The 15,395-nt window shown below is 38.3% G+C and overlaps 3 protein-coding genes across 5 annotated transcripts; 2 read left to right on the forward strand and 1 right to left on the reverse strand.

The window, feature by feature from the left end:
• Positions 1 to 417: 417 nt before the first annotated feature.
• LOC103938600 (calmodulin-binding receptor-like cytoplasmic kinase 2) lies at positions 418 to 3,782 on the forward strand. Its single transcript, XM_009348623.3, has 6 exons — positions 418 to 804; positions 1,439 to 1,680; positions 1,764 to 1,932; positions 2,177 to 2,266; positions 2,387 to 2,682; positions 3,300 to 3,782. Exons 1-6 carry the CDS (start codon positions 573 to 575, stop codon positions 3,621 to 3,623), a joined length of 1,353 nt encoding a protein of 450 aa, XP_009346898.2. The 5' UTR covers positions 418 to 572; the 3' UTR covers positions 3,624 to 3,782.
• A 1,308-nt stretch (positions 3,783 to 5,090) lies between these two features.
• On the forward strand, positions 5,091 to 11,113 carry LOC103929809 (alpha-glucan phosphorylase, H isozyme). The gene is made up of 16 exons (XM_009339047.3): positions 5,091 to 5,300; positions 5,417 to 5,673; positions 5,759 to 5,938; positions 6,163 to 6,339; positions 6,423 to 6,508; positions 6,760 to 6,949; positions 7,156 to 7,248; positions 7,572 to 7,756; positions 7,902 to 8,019; positions 8,101 to 8,229; positions 8,736 to 8,954; positions 9,087 to 9,290; positions 9,492 to 9,650; positions 9,781 to 10,044; positions 10,330 to 10,520; positions 10,761 to 11,113. Exons 2-16 carry the CDS (start codon positions 5,455 to 5,457, stop codon positions 10,885 to 10,887), a joined length of 2,541 nt encoding a protein of 846 aa, XP_009337322.2. The 5' UTR covers positions 5,091 to 5,300; positions 5,417 to 5,454; the 3' UTR covers positions 10,888 to 11,113.
• A 462-nt stretch (positions 11,114 to 11,575) lies between these two features.
• On the reverse strand, positions 11,576 to 14,644 carry LOC103929812 (serine/arginine-rich splicing factor SR45a). 3 transcript variants are annotated; one of them, XM_009339057.3, is made up of 7 exons: positions 14,507 to 14,644; positions 13,988 to 14,010; positions 13,616 to 13,687; positions 13,404 to 13,506; positions 13,161 to 13,310; positions 12,654 to 12,717; positions 11,576 to 12,574 (listed from the first exon to the last, which is right to left on the reverse strand). In XM_009339057.3, exons 2-7 carry the CDS (start codon positions 14,008 to 14,010, stop codon positions 11,796 to 11,798), a joined length of 1,191 nt encoding a protein of 396 aa, XP_009337332.2. In that variant the 5' UTR covers positions 14,507 to 14,644; the 3' UTR covers positions 11,576 to 11,795. The 3 variants fall into 3 exon arrangements, with proteins under 3 accessions (XP_009337332.2, XP_009337328.2, XP_048420767.1); XM_009339053.3 differs by having other exon boundaries at positions 13,610 to 13,687; XM_048564810.1 differs by lacking the exons at positions 11,576 to 12,574; positions 12,654 to 12,717 and adding an exon at positions 12,798 to 13,000 and having other exon boundaries at positions 13,610 to 13,687.
• Between the last annotated feature and the right edge of the window lie 751 nt (positions 14,645 to 15,395).

Consider the following 15,395-nt stretch of genomic DNA (forward strand, 5'->3'; position numbering starts at 1 on the left):
AAGAAATGGGCGTACAGAAGAAAAAGGGAGTGCGGAAATGATGATGCAACCTATTAATGTATTGTTCCATTGGAGAGATTTTTTAGTGTGATCGGTATACGGGATGGTACATCATGTGTCATTAAACAAATGGTGGGATATGTGTGCTAAAAAATTAATAACTTAAAAAAAAAAAATTCCACCATGCCTTAGTGTACCATTTGTATTCTCATTCTAACTAAAAATTTCTCGCCAACCAAATAACATTAAAAATTAAAACCATTCTTCCCTTTTTTTTTTTTTTTTTCTGTTTTGGCAACCACTATTAACATATTATTGAATTCTTCTATTGACCAAATCATAACGTTGATAATTCAAATTACTGTAGCTAAGTTGTCCTTAATCAAAACACGGAATCACGATTAAATTACTAATCACTTGAATCAGTCTTACAAAGCAAAATTTTGGACTTAAAATTATATAGGTAAGAATCATAAATACATGTAAGCAACAAATGCCATGTTTGTTTCGTTTCATCAAAAGAGATGATCAAAATCCGCATCGGACGGCCAAAAACTCCATAACTTGTGGCCATGAAGAGAACGCCAGGTCCTCACAACCTGCAAACAAATCAGAGGAAGCAAATCTCCAGTTTCCAGCATGAAGATGCCAACAAGAACAAAATTAAGCAGCAGCATCGAACAAGTCTTATAAGGGCAGCGGTGAAGAAGGTTGCCGGGATTTTCAAAGTTCTCTTCGGGCAGCGAAAGGCTGCTGCTGTGATTGAAACAAGAAGAAACAGTTCTCGAATCCAAGGGATTTCGTGTAAGTTTTCAACTTTCGTGTTGCTTCTGCACAAATCTAAAATTAGACATGTTTGGAAGTGCTTTTAGAATAGCTAAAAGCACTTTCTTCCAGACATGCTTTGGATTTTTATTGATAAATTTGGATGTAGTTTGAATGAAAGTGCTTTTGAGTAGATGTTCTTTCTGTAGAAGCATTTCCAAATGGACTAAGATCATGTGTTTTGCAGCTTGGTAGATACTGTACGTAGATGTAGGCCTAGTTTGGTACCGAAGTGATTCTGAAAAAAAATGGCTATGAAAAAAGGCTTGGAGCTTTTTTATGTTTGGTAAACATTTAGCTTCAGCTTTTTTTCACATTTTTGGATGAAAAAAACCCAAAAACACAAAGCTGCAAAACCCAGCTTTGAAAAATCAATTTTCTTCACGTCTGTTTTACATAAAAGTTTATCAAACATTGTAATACTGCTTTTTTGGTTTTTCAAAAGCACTTTTACAAAAAAAAAGTTTACCAAACACTCTGTTGCTTTATTTTATAGCTGCTTATTCTTAGAGCACAGCAAAACCAGTTCTTTTTCAAAGCACAACAATACCAAACCAGCCTTTCAAAAGTCGAACATTGAGTAGTTTTGTTGATGTTTTCTTCTGCCCTGCAGCTTCAACTGATCGTTCGGCAGGGAGTGAGACTAGGAGTAGGAGCTCGTCAAAGTTTAAGCTCTCACAGTCCACTAGTTCTGCCAGTGGATTAATTGAGATGACGAATTTCTCCTACGAAGAGATTCTCAAAGCAACCGAAAAATTCTCTCCCGCGAATAAGATTGGCCACGGTGCATTTGGAACCGTCTACAAGGGAAGGCTCGGAGATGGATCTCTTGTTGCTGTAAAGCGTGCCCGGAAGGTATGGATATTGGTGAAGCATTGTTCGGACAATAGTTAATGTCATTTTCTGTTAGCTTGCATAACGACTTGAAATTTGCGCAGGCTGTGTCCGACAAGCACTTAGCAATGGAGTTCAAGAATGAAATACTTACCTTGTCAACGATCGAGCATCTGAATTTGGTAAGGTTATATGGATACCTGGAGCATGGAGATGAGCGGATTATTGTGGTTGAATACGTTGCAAATGGAACGCTTCGCGAACATTTGGATGGTAAGTCTTGTGAAAACTTATGTAACTTTATTGGGTTAGTAAGTATAAGCCGGAGAGCAGAATTCGTACCCGAGTATCTGTTAGACATAAGTTCATCAGGTGGAATATGTCAGTTCCGCTGAGAAACTGGAAATGTTACTTCAAAATTTCAAATAACAAAAAGAGTTAGATAAATCAAACTAGAAATAACATAGTACTTCGATACAGAAATGTTCTTTATAAAAATAGTCATCTTTTCATGAAGGTATCATTGGAAATGAATTTGAAACTGGGGAACGTTTGGACATTGCTATTGATGTGGCTCATGCAATCACCTATCTTCACATGTATACAGGTATGCATATCATTTTCAATCCAGAGTACTCGACCGATAAAGATTTTTTCATTTTTCTTCCCAATTAGTTTGATTAGACTTGGGAATTTGACAACCTAAAACATCTCATGTATTTGACAGATCCTCCGATAATCCACAGAGACATAAAATCTTCAAACATCCTCATCACTGAGAAACTTCGGGCTAAAGTGGCGGACTTTGGGTTTGCACGAGCATCTGCAGACCCAAACGCAACTCATATTTCAACTCAAATAAAAGGAACTGCAGGATACTTGGACCCCGAGTACCTCAAGACTTATCAACTCACCCAAAAGAGTGATGTTTATTCCTTTGGTGTCCTGCTTGTAGAACTTATGACAGGAAGACGACCCATCGAACCACAGAAGCCAAGCAATGAAAGAATAACAGCAAGATGGGTAAGAGTATAACTTATTAAGCATTCTTTACATTACTAAACCAACATGAAGCTGGAAATTTGTTGGGATTGATGTCTGTTTCTGTATGTTGCTTTGCGGTAAAATCTTCCCATATTTCCACCTTACATGATTTAGCCATCGCTAAAGTCTTGTTTTACTGTTAATCTCCCCGATTTCTTTGACTTCCGACATTCATCACATGTTTCTGTTGAACTTTAGACATTTTGTCATTCATGCTCTAGTAACATCCACCATGTTCCTGTGTTGCATTTGCACATGAAACACTCATCAAATGAAACCGCTACAGGTGCGGTGGCTCAGTTCATCCTCCTCTTCAGACGTCCTGTTCCCATGTGTTATAGACAAAGATAAGGCATTAGAAGTGGTACGAACCAAACATCAGCCTAACCATGTTAACACATAGATACCCGACAAAGCAAATTCCAAAATTAGAAACAGAAGAATTTTATCATTCGAATTACAACTAGTAGTTGTATAATTCTAGTAAAGATTGAAAATGCATGTGCTTTTAGCTTCAAATTCATGAGACCGGTGAAGAAAGTTTCCGATCCCTATAGATTATCGAAGCACAAATGAACTGTTGTTTACATCTGCAGGCAATCCAAATGTTGAAACGAGGAGATGCGATACTTGTCATGGATCCAAGGCTACGGAGAAATCCGGCGTCAACCATGGTATTGGAGAAAATCCTGTTGCTAGCTCAACAATGCCTTGCACCTCTAAGACCGTCAAGACCCTCCATGAAAGAATGTGGTGAAGTATTATGGGGAATTCGAAAAGATTTTCGAGAAAAATCCCTCTCTTCTTCCTCTTCTGCTGTTCATTGTTCTGCCAATTATCCTGTGAGAGATCCAAAGATGACTCGGCAGATATCGTTTGGGATTCAAGATGATGATAGGCATAAATTTATCTCTGCCTAGCTTTTAAGAATTTTGAGCGAATTATTTACTTAAATTTGTTTTCTTGTTTAATTCAAGTGTTAATTTAAACAAAAAAAAAAAAAAAAAAAAAAGGATCTTTGTGTATAAAACTCAATCTTCAAATATTGAAATTCAATGTCAATCAGATTTTGTGATGTATGTAGTTCTTTCTCTTAAAAGTATTAACAACAGAGATGAACTCCATAGAAATCAAGAAAGATACTGGAAGAGGAAGCTTGAAGAAGAAGCCAAAAAGGAAAAACTCTCTTTATATTTCACTTAATATTTCTGATATTACAACATACTAAAATATTAATGAAGGAAAAGCTATTTATACTATCTTATCTAGTAAGCCATACATGCACATGTTTCTCACGTGTAGTAATAGTCCTATATACTCCAATAAAAAGGACATGTAAAACCCAAACCCACACTGCATAAACTGTTGTATTCCATTCTTCGTGTAAAACCCCTTTTCATGCTTCCAAAGCTTTTGGACTACCTTTGGAAAAAGCACTTCTCTCATACAACAACAGAGTTGTATCATGACATTATTAGTTTTTTTTTTTTTTAGATGAGTGATGTTAATCTTACCACATATTTGTATCATCATTTATACTATCTTTCTAATAAAAGTAGGACCCACTAACACAAATATGTGATAAAAGTAGCATTTGGGATACGTATCATTATTCCATCATTGGGAAACTTGCCTATTCTCCTTCTATCTTCTCGGCTCTTTTTGACATAGTACAATATTGCACGATAATCCAATCGTATATTTTTTGAGTAATCAATTAAAGATTAACCTTGCCAAAAACCAACCAAATTCGAAATCCTTTAATTATCTAACGATTATTCAATAAATAGACGAGCTATGTTATTCAGTTAACTAATACTTTGATAACGTTAATCATATGGTTCAACGATTTTTAAATGGTGAATTAGAAAATAGACAATTTTGATCATGGTAAACATTGTCGATGTTATACATAAATCACAACCCCATACCTAAGTCAAGAGATGCTAACAAAATTGTTTCGCTTAGCTATAGATGTTTATCAGTCATTAACATGGAAAAAAACCTTGTTATATTACATCGAAGACAACTTTCAATGAATCGTGAACGATTGTCGCTAACGTAACTTTACTTAAGTTTCACCCCTTATGAAGAATTCTTACATGCACACGTGATCCAAGGCACCTTGGATCAAATGCAATGACGTGGGATCCCTACCTAAAATTAAAAAAAGGCAAAAGAAAATGTCAAAATCTGATCCCCAATTGAAGCAAAAGCTTGTCATTTGCACCTTTCACTCACTCTTTTGGTTCCATTTTCATGTGACCGTTCACGTTCACTTCACTCCAACAAAACAAGAGAAAAAAATAAACAAAAATATGAAAATTTAGAACCTCCCTCCTCCAATCTTCTTCTTCCTCCTCTCTCTCTCTCTCTCTCTCTCTCTCTCTCTAGTTCACTTCCAAAACTCTCTTTCTGTTTGCTTCCTTGTCTCTTCTCCCACTAAAATATCTCTCTTTGGCCTTTATTTTATAAAAATATCTCCTCCCTCCTCCATTCAGATTCTATGTTAAATTCCTTTATGCTCATAATTTCCAGCTGATTATATCACTCCAAGAACCTCACAATTCCAAAAGCCAAAAACCCACTTCAAAGATGTAATATTTTTTCTCTTCCTCTTCTGGGTTTTGTTTGTATGATCAATTCTCTTCTGGGTTTTTTGTTTACAGTGTAAATCAACACTAATTTGCTAACTTTGCATTGATTTTTTCAGATACTATTGAGGAGTGAGAAGCTGTTGCGAGTTCAGCCATGGTGCTTACTGAGAAATCGGACGGAAAAACAATCACAGACTCCGCCATTTCATTCAAGATTCCGGCGACCGCAAATCCTTTAGCCGAAGAGCCATCGCAGATTGCTTCGAACATCAATTACCACGCGAAATTCAGCCCCCACTTCTCGCCGTTCAAGTTCGAGCCGGAGCAAGCCTACTACGCGACAGCTGACAGCGTCCGCGATCGCCTGATCCAGGTACTGTACCGCAGTCTCTCAGCCTCCGGGATTTCATTGGCATCCGGTTTTGATTTTTATATTTGCCTTTGTTGGCTTTTTTTAGCAATGGAACGAGACGTACCTGCATTTCCACAAGGAGAATCCCAAGCAGACATACTACTTGTCCATGGAGTATCTTCAAGGACGAGCCTTGACCAATGCGATCGGGAATTTGAATGTTCAGAGTGCTTATGCTGATGCTTTGAACAAGTTGGGGCATCAGCTGGAGGAAATAACAGAGCAGGTAATCTACGATACGATTTTCGTTTGTTTAGTAATGTAAAGATTGAGTTTTTGTTCTTCTACTCAATTAACTTTTGAGTGTTCACTTCTAGTGTTGTTGAAATGAGTTGTATTGTTTACCTCAGAGGTTGTTAAACATTTAAAATGGATTCTTAACTGGTTCTTGTTATATGAAATCGACATGCAATCTGTTGATGGATGATTGGTAGAAATGAATCTTTGTAGGAAAAAGATGCAGCACTCGGAAATGGTGGGCTGGGAAGGCTTGCTTCGTGCTTTCTAGACTCCATGGCAACGCTAAACTTACCTGCGTGGGGGTATGGTTTGAGGTACAGATATGGTCTATTCAAGCAGCGGATCGCCAAGGATGGGCAGGAAGAAACTGCTGAGGATTGGCTAGAGGTTCTGTATCACCTTAAGTTCTGTAAAATTTCGTGTAGTTCATGCATTCTTACTGATACTTTTTTCGATTGAATTTTATGCAGAAGTTTAGTCCTTGGGAAGTTGTCAGGCATGATGTTGTGTACCCTGTCAGATTCTTTGGCCGTGTCCATGTCAATCCTGATGGATCGTAAGTATCTAATACTGATAACAGACTAGATTCGTAACTCCAAGAATGTTTTTTAATCAATTATCGTAAATTCACATGCGACGTGACACATAAACAAGCGCAATGGCGTTCTAGGATTCATATAGCCGACCCCACTTAGAGGGAAAAGGCTTTGTTGTTGTCGTTGTATCGTAAATTCACATGCAACTTGGTTGGTTGCTTGAAATATATGTACACTAACTCAGCAATAATTTCTTATGACTATATCACAGCCGAAAATGGGTTGAGGGAGAGGTTTTGCGAGCTCTGGCTTATGATGTGCCAATTCCAGGATACAAAACCAAGAACACTATTAGTCTTCGTCTATGGGAAGCTAAAGCATCTGCTGAGGATTTTAACCTATTTCAATTTAATGATGGACAGTATGAATCTGCTGCGCAGCTTCATTCTCGAGCGCAACAGGTTGGTCATTAATATCCTAATGGCAAGGTAGTCTTGGAACCACTTCCCATTGTTCAAGTCTTCAATAGACATACAATCAAAAGCCTTTTGAATTTGTTATATGTACATATATATGTTTATATTACTGTGTATAATAATGTGTCTCCACCTCATCGTCATGTTTTAAATGTTTTCTTGAACCACGTTATGAAATTGTGCTTTTACAGATTTGTGCTGTTTTGTATCCTGGAGATGCCACAGAGGAGGGGAAACTTTTGAGGCTGAAGCAACAATTCTTCCTGTGCAGTGCATCACTTCAGGTCGGTTTATTATCATTTTAGCCTTCATTATTTTGTTGGTGTAAGCGTCACCATTTTTTTCTTTCTATTTTCTGTTCCAGATGACCATTTAATACTTCAAATTTAATTAAAGTTGAGAAGGTGAAAAGAATCTCACACATTTAGAGAAAATTTTCAGATTGACGTTTTCCCTCACAGTGGTGCTTGATTTCAGATTTCTTGTTTTTTTGTTTTTAAGATGAAAATTACATATCCAGTCTTCTCGTTAAGAGGCATTTTCAGTTTCTAGTTTGACATCCCGTCAAGATGTTGTGATCATCACTCTTAAAATCTTGAAATTACAGGATATTATTTGTAGATTCAAGGAGAGGAAGCAGGGGACAGACTCATTGCAATGGTCAGAATTTCCGAAAAAGGTTGCTGTCCAAATGAACGATACTCATCCTACGCTAGCAATCCCTGAGCTAATGCGATTGCTATTGGATGAGGAAGGGCTTGCGTGGGATGAGGCATGGGAAGTGACAACAAGGTGCATTCTATTTCATGTTCTTTTAGACTTTCTTGGTTGAAGTTGTTGCCGCACATTCTTGTTTCTTCCATGACTGCTCTCCACTTATTTGTAGTGCTTTTTGCACAAGGAGTTATAAAGTGCTAACTCGTAATAATTGAACCAGGACTGTTGCTTATACTAATCACACAGTCCTTCCTGAAGCACTTGAGAAATGGTCACAAACTGTAATGTGGAAGCTTCTCCCTCGCCATATGGATATAATAGAAGAAATTGACAAAAGAGTAATATTTCTCATCTTTTCTGCTTTGTGCTGTTTATGCTAAAATTGTCATCTCCTAATGTAAATTCTTGCATCCTGGCAGTTCATTGCTATGGTACGTGCTACACGAACTGATCTTGAGAGCAAAATTCCCAGCTTGTGCGTTTTGGATAACAATCCCAAAAAGCCTGTTGTGCGTATGGCAAATTTATGTGTGGTGTCTGCACATACGGTAAGACATCTATTTTGCGAAATTTACAAGTATCTCCTGTAGTTTATTCTGAGCTGTCTTCAACATAAACATATGGTAACCTGGTTATTAGAAATCTTCTTTCAATAAACTTCTATGAAAGGCAACTTATTCCCTTTTTCCCTAAGAAAAAGGGTTGGGAGGGCAAGCAAGAGATTGTGTGCAATAGTGAATACAGAGTCTATGACTCTAAGGTACGGTCCACCATGTACATTGGTGAGACTTGAACTCAAGCTTTTAACGAGGAGAAGCAAGTTCTTCCCAGGAAGACACCCATTGGCAGTCTGCGACTCTGCATAAGTGCATATTTTGACTATTCTATTTTATCTCAGAGTCCCATTTGTAGTAAAATCTAATGAGGCTTGAAAATAAATATTTTCTGCTTTCCTTTTGTTTTTTTCCTCCCACAATATAAGAACCCCTTATTTCCACATTTGAGCTGTTGAGTGTTGACGTCGAGAAACTCATTGCTTCTTGTGTCATTGTAGGTTAATGGTGTTGCCCAATTGCACAGTGATATTTTGAAGAATGAGTTATTTGTAGACTATGTCTCTATATGGCCAACAAAGTTCCAAAACAAAACAAATGGGATTACTCCTCGTCGGTGGCTTCGCTTTTGCAGTCCTGAGCTCAGTAACATTATAACCAAATGGTTAAAAACTGATGAATGGGTTACCAACCTGGACCTACTTGTAGGTCTTCGAAAGGTATGCATTTATGTTTTCAAACATATATATATATATATATATATATATATATATATATATATAGAATTGTTTGTCCTTGCCAGAGCGTTCCTGCAGTTGAATTATTAAAACTCAATGTGTTTTCTCCAACAGTTTGCCGATGATTCAAAATTACAAGAAGAATGGGCGTCTGCCAAGATGGCTAATAAGAAGCGTTTGGCACATTACATAGAGCACGTGGCAGGTGTCAAGATTGACCCAAACAGTTTATTTGACATACAAGTGAAGCGTATCCATGAATATAAGAGACAGTTGCTGAATATTCTGGGTGCAGTTTATCGGTATAAGAAGTTAAAGGTATAAAAAGCATATGAACCTGCATGCTCTTCCAACTTGATTTCTGTATGCATCTTTGTCAATTTCTTCGTAATGGTTTTGCACCCACTAATTACACTTCATAGAGTTTTATCCAATTCTTTGGAGGCAGGTTTTAAGGCTATAACACTAGTAAATTTCTGCATGGTTTTTGAGAACTTGCCTGTAACTGAACTGTCGCAGGAGATGAGCCCTGAAGAGCGGAAGAAGACAACTCCACGTACTATCATGATTGGAGGAAAAGCATTTGCAACATATACAAATGCAAAAAGAATAGTCAAGCTGGTAAACGATGTAGGTGCTGTGGTCAACAAGGATCCCGATGTCAATAGCTACTTGAAGGTTGGTTAATATTTTTAAGAGGTGCTTCATATCTCATATTTGCTTGCATTGGTTCCGGACGTCCTGTAAAGTTTCAGTCAGGAGTTGGGACCCTGGTTTGATTCTGACCTAATAACCATTAATTCTTCAGGTTGTATTTGTTCCAAATTACAATGTATCTGTTGCCGAGATACTTATCCCAGGAAGCGAGCTGTCACAACATATCAGCACTGCAGGCATGGAGGCAAGTGGCACAAGCAATATGAAATTTGCTCTGAACGGTTGCCTCATAATTGGAACATTGGATGGGGCAAATGTGGAAATCCGTGAGGAAATTGGGGAGGATAACTTTTTCCTCTTTGGTGCAACAGCAGATGAAGTCCCTAATCTGCGCAAGGACAGAGAGAACGGCCTGGTATGAGGCGTCATTTTCTCTTTATTATATTAGTGTCACTCAGATCAGTGTAAGTAGTATGGAAGCTCTGCACTCATTGTTCTTAGAGGTAGATGTCTTCTTATCTTCGTTAGAAAATGGTACTGACATCATGAAGCTTTAATTTCGGGAGAACTTGCCAAAGCCTGAGCAATATTAATATGAATTTCTTACATCTAGCTGAAAATTTAATTCATTTTTGTGCGTACTGGTAAACAAGCACAACTCTTCCTTATCTGACTTTTCCCCTTCTTGTAAATCATGCAGTTCAAACCAGATCCTCGGTTTGAAGAAGCCAAGCAGTTTGTTAGGAGTGGAGCATTTGGGAGCTACGATTATAATCCACTTCTTGACTCTCTGGAGGGGAACACCGGTTATGGTCGCGGTGATTATTTTCTTGTTGGCCATGACTTCGCACAGTATATGGATGCTCAGGCAAAAGTAGATGAAGCTTACAAGTAAGATGTCTAACCTCCTAACCTTTACAATATGGATTTCTTGAATTGCCAGTATCTACTCCGACTAGAAAAGAAGATCCGGAAGCATTTACCCACATGTTGGCTGTTGTCATGAATCACACTGCTTGAAATATGAGTCCCGTCGCCACAAGATAAGGATTTAGGAAAAGGTTTAGGGTTTAGGGAGAGTTGCTAATATAACCTATTTCCACTACCTTTGACACCTTTGTTCACCTGCAGGGATAGGAAAAGGTGGCTGAAGATGTCCATACTAAGCACTGCAGGGTCTGGCAAGTTCAGCAGTGACCGGACAATTGCTCAGTACGCCAAGGAAATCTGGAACATCGAGGAGTGCCGCGTGCCATAGATCCCTCCACGGTGCTGGTTCTAATGCTTATGTTAATGTTGTAATTATGAGACGAGAAGCTTAAGGTAGAGAATAAAAGAAGCCAACAGAAGTAGCAACCACCATACGTACCCTGTTTGTATTATTGTCCCTGAGATCTAACTGAAATACGCACAACGATCCAAAGACAAAAATAAACAAGTGTATGTAAGAAGAGAAATAATGCGTTTGGAAATCGTTTGGCCTATGATTGCATCACTGTTAGTTTCAAAGTTTCCTCGATTACCATGAAAGGGAAAAATATCATTGCTCCATTTGGTTATGTGGTGGTTGGGGACCAAACCAAATTACAGTAGTACTACAAGAACCGAGGAGTTTTCGTCCCAATTCCATCACGTAAACCTGTCCAAGACCGCGTCACATGAGAAAGTTGAGACGAGTTTGAGCAGCTCTTGAAACTCGTAAATGGGTTGGATTTTATAACTCGCTAGATTCTTTGTACGAGAAAATGGTTGCAACTAGCAATTTTCTACCTTGAACAAAACTATGAAAGAAACATCCATTTCTTCATTCACAATTCATAATAGCACGATAGCTCATGGATGTGAATGTTGTTAGTTTCGGATCTTTGCGGCCGAGTCTTCGCCACAAGATCACTCGCGAGGGCTCAACGTTTATGAAAGGTAGCGCCTTCAATTTATACATAAGGTCAAACCAAACATCAGACACTGAATAGTACTAGATAGTCATGAAACGTTTCACTAAAATGACAGACTGATCAACTCCTCAATATACAATAGTTGATCATCAGCTTATAGTACCCATCCCAAAATGCATGATAGACATTCCCCAAACCCCCCACCCATTGGTACCGACATCACGAAATCACCATCCCTACACAAAGCTAGACACATGCAAGTTAACATCCTTCACGATGAAGGTGAAGTAGACCTAGGGGTTGCGGATCTTGACATAAATCTGGAACTTGCATTCACACTCGGACTCCGGCTGCTTGAGTAGCTCCCCCTGGAAGAACCCCTGTGAGACTTTGAGCTCCTGCGTCTGGGAGATACGCTTCGAGAGTAACTCCTTGTTGACCGCTTCTTCACCGGTTCAGGTGATACACTAGGGGAATAACTCCTCCTGGAGGTCCTCCTAGGCCTGGGCAAAGGACTGGGGGAGTAACTCCTCCCCCTAGGTCCGGGTGAAACACTAGGTGAGTAGCTCCTGTAACTCCTCCTCCTATGCCTGGGAGAGACACTGGGGGTGTAGCTCCTCCTCCTCCTCCTAGGTGACACACTAGGAGAGACAGAACGATAGCGACGCCTCCTACCATAGTAAGAGTCATCTGGTGAATAGTCCCTGTAGCGGCGTCTCCTCCCATAGTAGGAGTCATCTGGTGAATAGGCCCTGTAGCGGTGTCTCCTTCCATAGTAAGAGTCATCTGGTGAATACTCCCTGGAGTCATACGGAGAGTAGTCCCGATCATGCCTTCTCACTGGTGACCTGCTGTAGGGGGAGCGAGACCGAGAGTAAGATCTACGCCGACTGTATTCAGGAGAGTATGACCTCCTCCTACGGTAGGGTGGAGAGGATGACCTGCTCCTGCTTTGGTCAGATGAATGAGGTGACCGGCTATAGCTCCTCCGATAAGGAGAGTAGGTAGGAGACCTACGAGGAGGTGAGTAGCTAGGGGTTCGTTGACGAACTACAACAAAATAAGAAACATTAGAGCCAGAAACAAGATATGTACATCTATGCAGATATGGTCTTTAAAATGAACTTACCATGAACTGTTCGCAGCCCAAGATACCTTCCTGGTGTGGGAGTTCTCCCTCTCCGCCTTCTAGCCTAAAATAGATGAAGACAGAATGAGAGCAGGGAAATGCCAATCAACGGGGATGCAACTATTGTAAATTGTTATCACTAACGTTGACTTCAGAAGACAAAATTATCAACGGGGCAATAGAAAATAATTGAAATAGCACAACATTCTAATATGTAAAGAAAGAGAGAAATGCAGGGCATACGACCCCAAAGATCTGATACTTGTTGAATTTGATTTGTTTGTTAAGTTGTGGTTTGGAATTCGTTGTAGAGCTGCTTCACACAGCTAAACCTGCTGCCACAAACACTTCAAGTGGAAAGAAGCAAACAACTTTCAAACTCAAATAACTCATAGCAAATCATCTTGAATCCATAAACATTGCCAAATGAAGTGTGGTATCAAATAACATAGACTAAAAGATGTCACAGTTGATCAATCATCGAAATGAAAAATTAAGGAACATTACCTTCTCCACTGTAATGACACGGCCTTCAAGTACAGATCCATCTAAGTACTTGATACAGCGCTCAGCCTCATCAACATTTTCCATTGTAACAAACCCAAATCCCCGAGATTCTCTTGTCCATGGATCAACCACGAGATGGACATCAGTGACCTGTAAACCAAAGGTACGGAAACTAAGAACACCACAGAAATAATAAATAACTTCCGAGTTACATAACAAATAATTAGGAAAGGGAAATCATACCTTTCCCTCAGCTGCAAAGTGCTTCTCTAGCTCTCTCTTTGTAACCCGAGGCGACAATCCAGTCACATACAAATTGTTCCCCGGGTTCTCCACAGACGGACTTCTGCAAAGCCAGCATCAAAATGCATACAATCAGAAACGTCCACAACATAAAAAATACCAATTAAAATTGTCCAAATGAGAAGCAACTTTGTTAAAGGCACAACCTTGACCTGTATCTCGACCTTGAAACAGACCTCGAAAGGGAACCACTGTATCGCTTCGGGGATGGAGAGTAGGAATACCTGATGAAGTAAAATGAAAATTAACAAATTGAAAATGAATTATTACAACCAACATGGCTATTCGTAAAGGCTACTCATTGGGTTGTTAATGAGTACCCATTAAGACTCATTTAGTTTGATTTCACCTTGCACCATCATCACCACTTCCAATCTCACCTCTATGCTATGGTGATATAAAATTAAACGGGTCTTAATGGGTACCCATAAAAAACGCAATGGGTTGATATGCCACCTCTAGCTATTGACTAATCATAAAAATTTTAAGAACAGTGCAAGGGACTAGTTCTGAACAAAACGCACCCTGACCTTCTGGAGTACGACATCTGAGATAGAATACAAACAAGAACCCAGATTAGTATCAGGAATAACACGAATACATAATTAACAAAAATCAAAAGATCACCAAAAAAAAAAACCAAAATCTCAACTTTTTGTAATTTTTATTACATCATTAAATTCAAACAACCAGATTCTCACATACCATCATAACGCAACAATTAATAACCAGTTTCAGCAACGAAAATGTATTAAAAAAAAAATCAAAGATTCCTAAATTTCTCATAAATTAATATCAAATCGCATCGGAATTAGCGTCTACAATACCACAAACGTTAGTTTTCTAGATAAATAGACGTCGCTTATTTAAAAACAAAAATTAATACTTAAAAACGATCGCCAACAAAATATAACAGAAGAATAGGTGTAAATTTATACCAACAACAATAAATTGAATAATTGAATGAGAAAATCTAATTGCCTACAAGTACAACTATCATCAGATCAGTGAAGACGAAACACCGCGAGGGAACGAAGGCTTACCGTAGCAATCACAGGCAGAGATTAATCACTCTTCACCTTCCTAAATCAACGATCAATCTCTCGCCTTCTCCTCTCGCTCTGTGGGGAATCGCTTTGTCTGAGAACAGGAATGATTGGTGAAACCCGAGCGGCGAAAACCGAAGGCATTATATAAGGAAGGAACACGTAGGAGAAGTTTCTGGAGCACCGGACGCCAAACCACATTAAAATACAATTTAATTTACGTACGGTGCCAACTTATGCCACGTGCTGACCAGTGATGGTTTTGGTAAAATTGGTAATTACCACCAACTTCTTCAGCTCGTAATCGCTTTCGCAAGTAGCAATTTATTAGAAACATTTTGAAATCCGAGTATTTCCAAATAAGATATTAAAATTGTTACATAGGTATATACCAGTGAAAAAATAACAGCAAAATTTATTCAAATGAGCCTTTAGTTTTTTTAGGTGGTGCTAAGTCATTTAAAAGCAAAGTCTTTTGCTGTCAAATTTGACAGCAGATGTTAAATTTATTAAATGATATTTTAATAAATTAATAGAATATATAATAAATATTGTTTTATTTTTGAAATATTTAATTGGTTGCTTTAATCATTAGACTCCACAAAAAGATAAAAAATTTATTAAATGATATTATTATTTGACATATTTGGTGAAATAAAATATTGTACAAAATGTCAAATTGCCACATAAGCTATCAACTATCATTTTGATTTTTAAAATTTAACATCTCCTTTAAAGATACTCTAAGAAATTTGATTACATTTTGCGTCAAAGATTTTTATGGTCACTGTGAGTATTTTCAAACAAAAATATTATTTTTATTAATATTTGCATATGTACTATTTTTTTAATAGTGAAAGGACTGCTTTGGTCGGTCCTATTTTTA

Source organism: the organism of the source record quoted next, unplaced genomic scaffold, assembly GCF_019419815.1.
Source record: "Pyrus x bretschneideri cultivar Hongxiangsu unplaced genomic scaffold, Pyrus_bretschneideri_v1 Contig39, whole genome shotgun sequence".
Classification (NCBI taxonomy): domain Eukaryota; kingdom Viridiplantae; phylum Streptophyta; class Magnoliopsida; order Rosales; family Rosaceae; genus Pyrus; species Pyrus x bretschneideri.